The sequence below is a fragment of the Crocodylus porosus genome, unplaced genomic scaffold (genome assembly GCF_001723895.1).
Source record: "Crocodylus porosus isolate Cpor-Errol unplaced genomic scaffold, CroPor_comp1, whole genome shotgun sequence".
Lineage (NCBI taxonomy): Eukaryota > Metazoa > Chordata > Crocodylia > Crocodylidae > Crocodylus > Crocodylus porosus.
This window is the reverse complement of record NW_017728918.1, coordinates 88,332,550-88,346,099: the sequence shown is the minus strand read 5'-3', so window position 1 is coordinate 88,346,099 and position 13,550 is coordinate 88,332,550. Positions and strand designations below refer to the sequence as shown.

Below are 13,550 nucleotides of genomic sequence, written 5' to 3'. Positions count from 1 at the left end.
AGCCCGCACCAGAAGAAAAAATTGCTAACAGTTTAGCTACAAGTGTCTCCCAGGAATAGGAAACCAAATTGATTTGGAATGAAAGTTGAGTTGTACATCTGGTATTCGAATGCATTATTTTGTGCTTTTAAAAAAATGCAGTAAATATTGTGCAGCATATACTTAGGAAAAGTCTTTAGGATTTGGTAGTGAAAAGTCTGATCATACAGGGACTTCACATGCAGATCATCATTGGAAATGCCAAATGTGCACAACTTAGTTACTGGTTTGCTCTTGTATTAGATAATATTTCCTTAGGTATGCATTAGCTTTATTGTTATCTATCGCACATTAAAAAAGAGAATAAGGTGTAAAAGAAGGCCTTGTTCAAAGTCCACTGAAGTCTATGGATAGACTCCAATTGCCTTTTATAGGCTTTAGTTTTCTTGTACTCCTAGGAAGCCTGATCCTGGATTTCTAGTGAATGTAAAAATTTGGTAGACATGGCCTGTCCCCAATATTTTTAAAAATTTCTTCATCAGTATTTTATTAATTTTGGGTTCTGTCCATAAGCAGAGTAAGATTTTTTTTCTCTTTTATTTTTTTTTAAGTCTCTCAAATTTCAGCTAAAATAAAGTTTTAGTACTGTTGTTATTGCATACTTTTTTTAAAGAACTCATCACCTCAGCATCTGAAGCCTGAGGCTTTGCACATTATACCCTTTAAACTTCCACTGGTGTAAAATCAGTGGAGAAAATAAAGTATTATAGTATTCAGTTGTATCTTGACTGAATGATTTAAAATAAAAACAGAGCAAATACCACTTACTATCAGCAGAATTGTACAGTCAATTAACATTTTTATAGTTTCCTTTATGTTCAGGAACACTGAATATTGTACAAAATTCTTTTTTGTGTGTAGATTTTTACTTTACATTATTTAGAAGTTTGCAGTGTTTCTCCAGGCTGGTTTTGACCTCTGTTCAGAAAGAAATGGATTTTTCCCTCCTTGCATTTTAATAAAATGGCAGACCATGAGTTTCTGTTGTTTACACAACGGTATCATTGATGAAACAATCAAGGGGGTGCTTAACTCTGGAATTAATTTGTAACTGCTGCTTTAAACACTGTTCACATATTGGTTGTTTTGTTTTGAGGTATTTTTATTTTTCATTGTGAAACTAAAGCAAGAAGTCCATGAATACAGAGTTAAGGTTCTTCACCAAGTGCATGTATTCCACAATGGAGTTCAAATACATCTGAGTCTGTAGAAGTTCTACAAACATTCAGTCTGTGCATGTACTGCAAAGGAAGACCTGGGGGTTAGAGTGGACCATAAGCTGAATATGAGCCAACAGTATGCCTTTGTTGCGGGAGGAAAAAAAAAGCTGGTAGCATACTGGATTATATTAACAGGGGGTTTTCTTCTCAATCAAGGGAAGTGATTCTTCCTCTCTCTTCAGTCTTGGAGAGGCCTCACTTGGAGTACTGTGTCTACTTTGGGGCCACACGTCAAGAAACAAGTGGCCAGATAAGAAAAAGTCCAACAGACAGTAATAAAAATTACTGCAGTGCTGGGAAACCTGATTTACGACCAGGGACCCTGGTTTTCTCTGGTCAAAAATTGCAAATTCTCTGATTTTATCTCCCCTCCCCATTCCCCCCTATATTTTTCCATGATTAAAATGAAACACCACTCATATATATATAGGTATCAGTTGAACACTGTTTTATTGATACATTTACAATTTTAAAGCAATTTGGAAGCCTAACAATCACTATGATAAAATAAATATAAATACCTATAAATTTTGGCGTTTGATTTGGGGTTTTTTTATCTGGAAAATCAGAGATCCCCTGCCCCCTTTGCCACATCTGTTCTTCCCCGCCCCCCAGCACTGCTTTGTGGTGCTGAGCAGCCTTGATATGCTGGTGCCCTTGCTCCTCACTCCCAAGCCACAGACCCCACACCTGCTCCTCACCCTCCACTCAGAGCCCCCTGTGCCCTGCTGGTGCCTCTCACTTCCCATCCCCAGCCCTGCCGGAGGGGACCACCAGCTGCCAAGGCTACGGGGCCAGGGACCTGGGTCTGTAGCCCTTTGGCCCCTGCAGCAGCTCTTGACCCATGGTTGCCATCCTTCAGAGGCAGCAACTGCTTCAGCAGAGCAGAGAGCCTGGCTCCTAAACCCCAACAGGCAGCACATCTGGAATAGAGCCCGGCAGGTGGGGGTGGGGTGGTGTACGGGCTGCCTGCTGTGAGCTTGGGCTCCCCCTGCCAGGGCCTCCAGGGTCTAGCAGGCAGGACCTGGTATGGCAGGGCAGGGAAGATCAGTGCCACTGCTGCAAGCCCTGCACCACCATAGTGAAGCACCCCCTGCCCACCCAGCAGCAGCACGGGGCACAACTCCACGCCGCCAGCCCTGCTGCTGCTGGACGAGCAGGGGGTGCCTCGCCATGGTAGTGTAGGGCTTGCAGTGGTGGCACAAGCCTCCCTGCCCTGATCTGCCCAGCCACACCAGGTCCCTCCCACTGGGAAGCAGAGGCTCTGGGGGGTGAGGAGGGGGCAGGGGAGCCGGCAACGGGCAGCCTACCCCCACCCCACACACAAATCTAGGGGGCACAAGCCTCCCATGCACGCTTCTGCGAGTGCATGCAGTGGTGGGGAGCCAGCCCTCATTGCCATCTCCTGGACAAGCTACTTGCGGCCCCATCCTGCTTCCTGCCCAGGTTCTGCAGCTGCACATTTTGGCCCCAAGCCCCACAAACCACTGTGGCTGGGCAGCAGCCCCAGCCCTACTCAACTCCCTCCATCTATCCCTCTCCCTATGAGGGGGCCTCAGTCCTCTTCCTGTCCCCCCCCCAACTTATCTTCAGGGATCTGCTCTTTGCTGCCTCGCAACCATGTGTATGTGCCCATATGCAAGGAGAAACCCAGTTTCCCATGTTTTTCTCCTTAGAAAGAAGAAATTCAGGTTTTACCACATTTTTCTGTGATGAAAACATGGATCCCTGCTTATAACAAAAGGTTGAAATAATTAGGATTGTTTATTCTGGAGAATAGAAGACGGAGGGAGGGGATTTGATAACTTGTCTTCAAATTCCTGAAGGGCAATTATAGAGAAGATGGAGATGAGCTTTTCTCTGTGGCTGTAGGGGGATAGGACTAGGAGCTTTTGGACTAAGAGGGTGGTCAACCATTAGAACGGACTACCTAGAGAAGTTGTGAAATCTCAATCCCTGGAAATTTTCAAGAGCAGGTTAGATGGACATTTCGGTGGACTAGTTTAATCAAAGACAATCCTGCCTTGAACAGAGGGCTGTTTTTCAGATGACTATGTGGGGTCCCTTCCAACCCTACTTTCTGAGTAGCCATGTCCACTCCTTAGGTTCTCATTTTATTTGTATGTGTATATGCTGTCAGTTCTTTAGCTATTAATGAGATTTCAATAGATTTGGGATAATTTGGGTGGAATGATCTCCTTTCTTGTTCTTTTTCCTTCTTTCTGCTTTCGTCTTTTAATTATTCCTTTTAACAGCAGGGAGAGTATTATGCCTGCAAATCACCAGATTTTAAGTATGTGATCTGTCAGTGCTGCTTTCTCTTAAACAATGACCACGGCAGTTGTCTTTATTGCCTAGGGGGAGGCTCATGTCCCTGCAGAATGTAATAGCTGTCAGTTGTTTTCTTGAAGTGTAAAAAAACACTTGAAGTTGCTTAGTTATACAAGAACTGGAGTTTTGTGATGTATTGTCCCTCTGTATATTCCCACTATGTGTCCTCATTGCCCTTTTCTTGGATTCTTATGGGCTCTAGGGGATCCATGGCAGATAAAAACTACATTATTGTACACTGCACTTTACACTCTTGATATGTCATGCAAGGACAAATAGGGTGCATATGAAGATCAAAGAAACACTGCTGGGAAAATAAATCCAGTGTCAGGTGCATGGAGTACCTGTGTATGCCACGCGGGTATACACACAGGGACAACTGGAAGAATTTCAGTTATTGTAGAGGTTTGATCCCAGATTCTTTTTTACAAAATCTCATTGTTACATTCTCCATACATTATCTCTTCTTCCAAAGAAAAAATGTTTAATCAAGTTAGTGATGTATCAGATCCATTTTTTTTTTCTTTTTTGGAAAAATGGCTTAATTTACACATTTCAAGTGTGTTGGATTCAGTTGTTTTCAAGTAGAATTTGTATAGGTTATGCTGGGTTGATAACAACAGTATATTTTCTGTAGGAACAATGAATTTCATGGCGTACGGAAAATTTCCACAAATAAATCTTCATGAGTATAAGGAATGCTGTAGGGTTGGTTGGCTTGCTTTGGAAACTCCTTACAAATAGGTTTTCTCGGTCTTGGAAGTTACAAACCTTTTAGTCCGCACCTAGAGGGATTTCAGCAGGATTTCTTTGATGCTATTACACAACAAAGGAGGGTTTTCTGTCTTTTTCAGAAAAAAACACGAATAGTAAGAAAATGTTAGTGATATCACTGACATAGATTAAAGTTCACGAGGTTGAAAAGGAAATTATTTTTATTTGAAAAATAGATTAATACATCCAAGTTTTCAAGCCAAATAAATCCCTTCTTCACCAAAATGTAAAGGCAAATTTTGCTCGTTAATTATAATATTTAGACTGTACAGAATGATTTGTACCAAAATAATTACAAACAGTTATAATGTTTTCTGTCACTTCTCCTCAGGTGGGCTGGCCTGCTGATACATCTCAGAATGCCATTAGTGAAAAGAAATATAGACCCGCGGCACTTGTGTCACACAGCACTGCCCAGAGGCATCAAGAATGAACTGGAATGTGTCACTAATATCTCCTTGGCAAATATAATTAGACAACTAAGTAGCCTAAGTAAGTACATAATACTTCTTTGTAATGCACTTCAAATGTTACCTGCTTACAGATTTTATAAGTGAAACAGAACAATTTTTTTAACTTGGCTCTATAGATAGAGACAGAGATTTTCTGTTAACTGTGAATTATACAAAATACTCTAAGCCAACATTTCTCAAAGTTAAGTTTGCAACCCAAAATGGGGTCACAAAGCATGCTCTAGTTTTGTATTTATTTTAGATAAGCATGTGGGGTCGATGTTGCTTTGTTCCTGAAATAGTCCTACTCAAAATACATTTGAAAACTGGTGCTCTAAACATTTGTTTTCTTTGAATTTTGCAAATTAATTTACCACTCCTGAAGGTGCTAGATTGATAGTTTTGGAGACTCAACTTCCACACAACAGCAGGGTGGGTTGATTTAAATCAAGGCAATTTAAATCACCAAAAGAAAACCCTGATTTAAGTCATTGATTTAAATCAAGTTTCCCACCGATACTACTTCATATATTTCTTAAACAACAGTGCAAATCTGATCACTAAAACATGTTAACTTACAACTCACTACAGCATTTTACATCTGTCCTTAAACTTTTTTTTTTCAAATTTTATTAAATCTAACATACAAGTCATCACAACACTAAAAGTACACTGACCTTAAAACTTCTACAACTAGATTTCATCTTTCCCACTCCCACTGTCATTTTTATTCATAGACTGAAACAGAAATATGAGTTTTCCTGCTTTTTCAACTCCCAGTTGATTTCTTGGCTTTAAGTGAATAAAACCAGAAGATGAAAATATTCTTTCTCTGCCTGCAGAGGAAGCTACTGCTGTAAAAAGTTGGCTTAGCAACTGAAGGAACTCTGTTTCAAGGTGCCTGGCTAATGATTTCCACCAATTCAGGGGAGTGACTTTGTTCAAAACATCATCAGTAAACATGTACTGTTTAAATGGTTCCCCTCCAGACCTGAAATGTATTATGACTGGCATAACTGGGGAGTGATTTTTTGAGATGCCCATGACATGGCAGCAGCATCTTTTTCAGAAGTTAGGCATCTACCTTTATATCTGGGGTTGAGAATGTTCGCAAGAAAATGAGGTGGAGTTGGTACTTGATCCATTCGTTGCTTTATTGCCTGCAGTTTAACTTTCTGGTTAGGTATTTCTTTCTTCAATGTCTCTTGAAGTGCCTTTCAAATTTCAACAGCATCAGCAATGCAGCAACAATCTCTCTGAAGTTTAAGGCTATGGATATAGGCTTCAGTATACTCAGCATACTCTCTACATTCCTCTTTAATCCAATGTTAGATAGTTTGAATGAGATGCTTCCATCTATTTTATCAGTTTTCTTCACATTTTTTTATGAGAATAGGCCAGTTCTTAATAAATTGTTCAAAACAATCGACTACAGAATTCCATTAAACGTCTTGAGGGAGAATTAGTTTGGATCCTCCTGCCGTCTTCAGTGAAGCTGAAGCAAAAAGGTTGTTACGGAAGTATTTTGCGACTTCAACATTTTCTTTTATGGAGAAGTACTTAAGTCTTTGGCTAAAAGATGCATTAAATGGGCACTATAGCCATATATTATTAAGGAGCATCTTTCCATTTCTTCTTCTAAGTATCTCCTCATCTTTGCCATGTTTGCAGCATTGTTTGTGACAAAACTGTGCATATAACAGTTTAATATTTGTTCACAGTTTGTTACAGCTTTCAGTGCCACTTCTTTAAAATATTCTGCTGTGTGGGCATTTCCCAGTGTATCTGTTTCGGAAAGAGATGCAACCCCATCTTCTGCTGTCACACAGGCACCTATTAGTGGATCATTGCATACATTGCTCCACCCATCAAGACTTAAACTGGCAAATTTCCCCTCAGTATTTCTCACATGCTGTTCAAGTTCCTTCTCATACACTGTATCTAGCAACCTCCCACAAATGTCTGCTCTACCAGGTGGAATGTAGCCTGGTTGTAAGGACTCAACCATGTCAATGAAGTGTTTATTGTTAACAATGCGAAAAGGAGAATTTGTTGCTTAAATGAACTGAGCAATCTTTTCATCTATGGTGTCTTGTTGGTATTTGTGGGTCCTTACTGCAAACCCATCCATGGTGGTTTTACTGGATGATTGAAATCTTTTACTTGCTACTGAAACTTTGTTGTCTGAAATATGTTTATTTGCAGCACTGCTGCTAAAAGTACCAATGGATGACTGAAGTTGTTGCAGACAGACAGTCAAAGTCTCTCTTGTGCTTAAATAGGATCCTGAAACAAAAATAATTTTTTAATAGTCATTCTTCTCAGCTCTTCTCACTCTATTATTCAGTTAATCATTTACATTTTTTTTCAGCAAGGATGCAGATCGAATTCCAAATTACCGAAAAAGCTAAGACTGACTGCATTTAGAATGCACCTAATTTTGGAGTAAGCCCCATTGAACTCACTGGCACTTCTGTTTTTTAAGAAAACAAGTATAGGATGGGGTTCCCTTGGGAAAGCTGAGTCATGCTTAAGTAAATTAGGGAATAGACTTATGACATCACCATTATGGTTTGGGGCCATGATGTTCCAAAATAAGGGGCATGTATTATGTAATATAAAATAAGAAACTGACACGCAGTGGCAACTGGCAACTCTAGATTTCTCTTACTGCAGCTTTCTGTACTGTAAACTTGGGTGATAGATTCTAAACCTAATTAACTCATTAAACAAGCCATAAGGATTAGCTAAGCTAAACTTTTTTTCTAGCAACATCCAACATAGCAAACACCTTGGGAGTTTACTTGTTAAATCACACTTATAATAAAAGGCATAGAGAGAGTCTTGAAGAATGATGCATTGCAAAGTGAATTATTTAATTTACTAGCCAGTTGATCCACGTTGTTCTTCAGGCATATCCACATCTTCATCCACATCATTTTTTCCCAATAAGCACTTTTCATTACGATGTTTCATTCTTGCAACTAGGCCCTGTATCTCCCTTCTTACAGTGCTTACATGTGATGCGTTTTCCTTTTTTACCCAGGGAAGGAATTTCTTCAAAATATTCCCAGATAGGGTCTCTCTTACGCCCAGAAGCCATGACAGTTTTTCTGTGGCAAAAGTATAGGGGAATATAGGAAGCTGTGTGTGTACTACTGAATCATGTCTTCCCTTTTTCTTTCCAGTCCACTCCACTGTTCCTTTCTACCCTGCCTCTGTCCTTTCCTATATTGTGTCTCTGTCTTTAAGACAGTGTCATAAATAATTGCCCATCCCTAATGTTAGTTCAGGCAGAGGGCCACTTACTGAGTTTTGGCAAGCCATCGAGGGCCACGTGATAGGCAGCTGGGGGCAGATAAATACTAATTTTCTAAGTTTTTTAGGGACTCTGCAGGCCAGATAGAATGGCCTGGTGGGCTGCATCAGGCCCGCAGGCTGCATTTTGCCCACACCTAAACTAACTCCTCTGCCTTGCTTGGCCCCAGCTCCACCACCACATAAGCACAGAACGACAGTCCTGTCCAGCCTGTGACTTTACACATGTGACTTTAGTCTGCTGAGAAACAGAAACTTAAAGCCCTGAACTTTCAAGAAGCAAGAGCTGGTAGGGAGGCTGGACAGATCGACTAGAGCCATTTTCCTGAGTTGAAAAACTGAAATGAATGCCCATGTTTGTTTGGTAGGTAACTGAATGTGTATGTATGTGACAGAGCCATTAATTCATTTTTATGAGACTCTAAGTGTAGGTTTAGCATGTTTGTGATGAGATTTAATTGTAACTGTTGTTTTTAAATGAGAGAAATTTAGTATTTTATTGATGATTTAAAGAAAACCCAATTTAAATTTTTTAAAAATCTGATTTTTTAATTTGTTTTTAATCATTGATTTTTATCCACCCTGTTCAACAGATAGATAATAGCAAGAATAGTTCTGTTTTTTTTCTGTTATCCTGTCAATGAATCTCATTGTTTAACATCAAAAATGGATTGTATACTTTGCATGCTTAAAAATATTGCTGCCACAAATTAGGAAGTATTTCCTTTGCCTCTGTTATAATAACATCACTTTCTTTTGTTCCCTTGCTGATTTGCATTTTATTTCATTTTGTTCTTTAACATTACCTGCATTACCTCTGCAGTTTTTTGTCCCTGCACAGGGCAAAAGCTTGTTGAAACAGGATATCAGCATTACAGATTATGGGCACTAATGGCTCGAACCTGCTCCTTTTGTAGTCTGTGAATATCTTATCATTTACCTCAGTCAAAATAAGATTGAGCTAAAAAGACTTCTTCCCAGTAATAAGCCTCAATTTGTTTAGACATATGACTCTGTAATCAATCAAACATAACACAAAAATAAGAATTCTAGTGATTGCCTGAAGTATTTACCAAACTGAAGGCAATTTTTGAGTAAGAAATATGACATAATAGAGCTCATGTTAAAATGTAAGTATGATACACCCTTATGTATAATATGTTAGATTTTAGGCTGTGGGTAAGTACTGTCACCTAATTATTATGATCTTACATGGGAAAATACATTCTGAATTGCATTGTGATCATTAAGAATAAAGATTGTTGGTTTTTACTTTAAAGTATGAATAATTTCTGCCATGTAATTACTGTTTCAAACTACTTTACAGTGTAGTTAAAAGTAGAGAAATAGCACTGAAGAGTAGATATGAAGACCTTTTTCCCTTCACTCAACTATTTTTTTTCTCTGTATTAACTCTAAACATATGAATACTTCACAGGCTTTAGAACCCTACAGGAACCTTTCTGAAAAGGCTGTTTTTTCCTGTGCCACAGCAGCTTCAAAGGGTTGTCAAGTGAACAAGTGTGATACAAGTTGAGCTGCCAATATTATAAGTACTTTTTAACCGCTAAGAAACACATTTTCCAGGCTCATAACCCAGTGAATGCTGAAGTGGTCGTACATATATATCCACAATGTCAGAAAGCTTTCAGTGTCATCAGGATCTGAGAGATGGGCACATTGTGATTTCACTGGAAAGAATTAAACTTTTATCTGTAAAAAAAAAAAAAAATAAAAATAAAAAAATGTTTGTTCCACTAATCTTATTTGGCCTTATTTCACAGTTGTAATGGGGTTGATGATTTTCAGCTAATCTTATTGTGGCTCTTGAAAACTAAAATGTTTGCTATTTGTACCTGTTTTTCTGTTGGGGAAATATTATGGCTAATAATTAGCATGAAGCAAGGAGCCAAAAATAAAAGAAAGACACAGGATATGTTAAAGCAGAATCCACTTCCTTTCTGCCAGCCCTTCAGTGGTTTTATTACTTTCTTTCTTGATAGTATGGAGATTCTTTGAATCTACCTCTTTTCCCTTTAGCATTTCTTCAAGGAGATTAGAAGAGAAGAGCAAAAACAACTTCAAGAAAAAAGATTAGGATGACAAAACACAAGAACTGAAAGAACTTAACTAAGTAATAAGCCAAGACTGAGCATTATCTAGTGACCCTAGGCTGATTATGCAGGTCCTCAGTATCAAGAAAGAAAGAAGCTTGAAGAACATCCACTAGAAGAATAATTTTGGTTGGGCAGATCTATGTGGCAAGAAAGCCTATTGGAGAGAATTCTTCAGGCCCCTCCCTACATCAGTGTTACAGGATCCCATGTTTCAGAGAAGAGGGTTCTGATTTTTAGACCCTTTTTCATTCTACCTCATGAGTTCACTTTTGTTGCTAAACTTATTTTCTTTGTGGCTGCTGCTGCTGCTGCTTCTACTTACCTACCAATGCCAGTTATAGTACCTCTCTATAGAATACTTTCTCCCCCTGTTTCTCTCTTCTGCCCCTCCTTGGTGCTGGACTATCAGTTGGTGCAGGACTATCTTCTTGAGAAACCCAACAACTCAGCTCCTGCCAGTGTTCTTTTTTTTTTCTTTTTTGCTGCTATGGCATTACATATTGTATGAAGTGCCAACTTGTATGTGTTTTATGCCTGGTGGTCTTCAAAGAATGAGGAATAAAACCCCCTTAAGAAATCTAAAGAAAATTATGCCACTAATAACAATCCATATATCAAAGCCCTAGTGAACTGAAAAGCAGCAACTAGTTTCTAAATTTCTGTGCCTTGATGATTTCTGGTCTCTAGTGGAGATGATATAGAAATAAATGCAACTCCTAAATTGCAGCACAACCTGAATGCTGTTAGGTTCTGTCTCCTGCTGTGTGTCTTCAGCTATGTGTACAGCTTTTGAGATCTGGACTCTGTTTGGAGTCTGAATAAAAAATGAGCCTATATTGCAGCTCAGCAATGCTCTTGCATATCTGGGTATATTAACTGCCTGTTGCTCCTTAGGACTTGTATTACTGATTCCAATTCTGTTTCTTCCTTCCTTGCAACAGACTTGAAATGCTTTCCTGTGCCAATTGTGATTGAAGGAAACAGGTTTTTATTACTTTTTGTCCAGTAGGAGATTCTGTTCGTTTCCCAGTTACATTGAGGAATCAAGTTCTATATGAAATATAGCCATATTTATTCCACGTTTCTTATTTGTCTTTTGGTTGCACCTTGATATGTTTGCTCCATGAGTCAGTGTCTGGATGTCTCTGATTTTTCTGCTTCAGTCTAGGTTGTGAAGTGACTGAAGAGCTCAAGACTCTTGGTGAATCAAATTTTTGTATCCCATTCCGGCCGTTGAGTAGGGTTAATCAGTTTCTCTCCCTTCTCCCCAGCAGCCAGTTTTCTACCCATTTCTGTTTGTGCCTTTCTGTTCTGTGGTTCCAACCCTTTTCTTACAAGTGTCTGTGGAGTGCTACCATACAATATTATTCACCATGACTGGAATCTCCTTTACTATAGTATCATCAGTGCTACTTTGGTGCTCTTGACTATTGGTGAGAGCTTTTGTTAAGGACCAGTTTGCTTGTATGGCACGGCCTCCCAATTCTGTCTTTTGAACAATTGATTTTGTGGCTGGCATTGAGGGGAAGGATTTTTTGTTATACGTTACATCTGATTTTCATTTGATTCCATGGACGTTAAGCAAGTTCAAAGTAGGTATATGATTGCCATCCATATTGTTCATGGTTAGACACAGTTGTGCACACACCTTTAAGCTCCTTGACCCTGTGCTGGGGTAAGTATGGCTATCTCCTTCTAACCTAGAGCAAGTCCCCTTCCTCAGTACCATTCTCCTAAGCACTATGTTCTGGAAGATAAGCAAGCAAGTTATAGAGGAAGGCTTCTCCTTTTGAGGCTGTAAACAAGTTGACTGACTAGTCACAAGCCCTCAACTAAAACTTAATAAAGGTGTTAAATGATCTTTTCTACTAGACTAAATATACCCTCAGGTTGTTGCTACAAGTTTTGGGTTTAAATTCTAGTCAAATTTTCCATCTGTATCTTCCTTCTGAGGTCATTGGACATTTGTTTCCCACACTTCAAGTCCTTGAACTAGTTTCAGAACCTGATCTCCCACTCGCTCCTTTTTATTTTCTCCAGTCTTTGAGGATATAAATGAAGATCTTCCTGCACCTGTTGGGACTGAAAGTAGTGCTTTTAATTGTTATACTCCCAAGTCTGTGTTGGAGAATTAAGCTCTCCCAGTTATCAGTACCCTGTTCTTACAGAGGTTTCTCCCCAAAAAGTTTTTCTGCTGTCTTTCAAGATCACTGTTACATGGCTGTCTGCAACCCCTGATCTTCTTGACCTTATGCTCATATACCTCATGTTCTCTTGAGAACAGATTTCACTCTTGGTGCAAGTAGAACCATGGTTAAGATTTACCTTTAGATTTTAAGCCTTTTGAGACAGGGTTCGTTTGTACAGCTTCCAAAACTATTATCTCAACCCTCAATAGCGGGTATTGGGTACGTTTGTAATCACTGCTTCTAATTCTTTTTTTATCTACTGAATAAAGAGAGAGTTTTTCACTTCCAAGACCCTCTTAGTAAAGTTCTCTGGCTTGTGGGCCACTGTTAGTCATTGACTAATTTCATATACTACCTAATGTTGACTCAAATGGAGAAGATTCAACCTGTGTCAATGAAGATATATTCCTGGCCAGGATGTCTTCATCTCTTCAGCTTTGAACAATGAAAAAATCTTGCTGGAAATCTGAAAAGCCTCTTTTTCTTGCTTCATAGTTATGTCATTCACTATATAGCAGGCAAGGTAAAGTACTCCACTTTCAAAGCGACTCCATCTGTAATTTTTTTACCCAACATAATACAAAATGCCTTTCAGCTTAACCATTGCCCTCAGAAAATAAAGGCTTGATCCCATAAAAGTGGAGGAGGCTATGTTGCAAAATCTTTCAAAAAGCCTCTGAAAATATGTTCTCTCTTTTCTTTGGCCTCTTTACACTATTACAACAGTAATAGGAGGCCAGCAAAGATTTGTATCTCCCTAGCTGAGAATTATAGCACGGGGATGTTCCCAAATAATTTAGGAGTTTGGTCAAGTCAGTTTCTACAGAGATATGCCTTGTAGTCACTGGTGTACACAGGCATGTTGGGACATGAGTAGAGCTCAGTAGCATCCTGCACTGTCAATTGTTCATTTTAGACTATAGACAGCAGGTGCAGACCACTGGTCATCAGTTTTCTGCAGTCCTCCTCTCATTGTGCTCAATGGATGCCATGTGCAGTAGAGAACCTGGCCTTGTAAATTACAGACATGGCTAGATTTAACCTCCAGGGATTATAATCGAATGTTCTGGGCTTTGGTCCCTTTTATATTAAAGCTAGTTTTACTTATAA

At 39.2% G+C, this 13,550-nt stretch overlaps 1 protein-coding gene across 1 annotated transcript in view; it reads left to right on the top strand.

Moving 5' to 3' along the window:
* Nucleotides 1–4,675: 4,675 nt before the first annotated feature.
* The window catches only part of WASF1 (WAS protein family member 1), a 56,855-nt gene continuing 47,980 nt past the window's right edge, over nt 4,676–13,550 (top strand). The window contains exon 1 of the mRNA XM_019537893.1: nt 4,676–4,856. Coding sequence (XP_019393438.1) covers nt 4,724–4,856 — 133 coding nt within the window. The 5' untranslated portion in view covers nt 4,676–4,723. The remainder of the gene's footprint in view (nt 4,857–13,550) is intronic.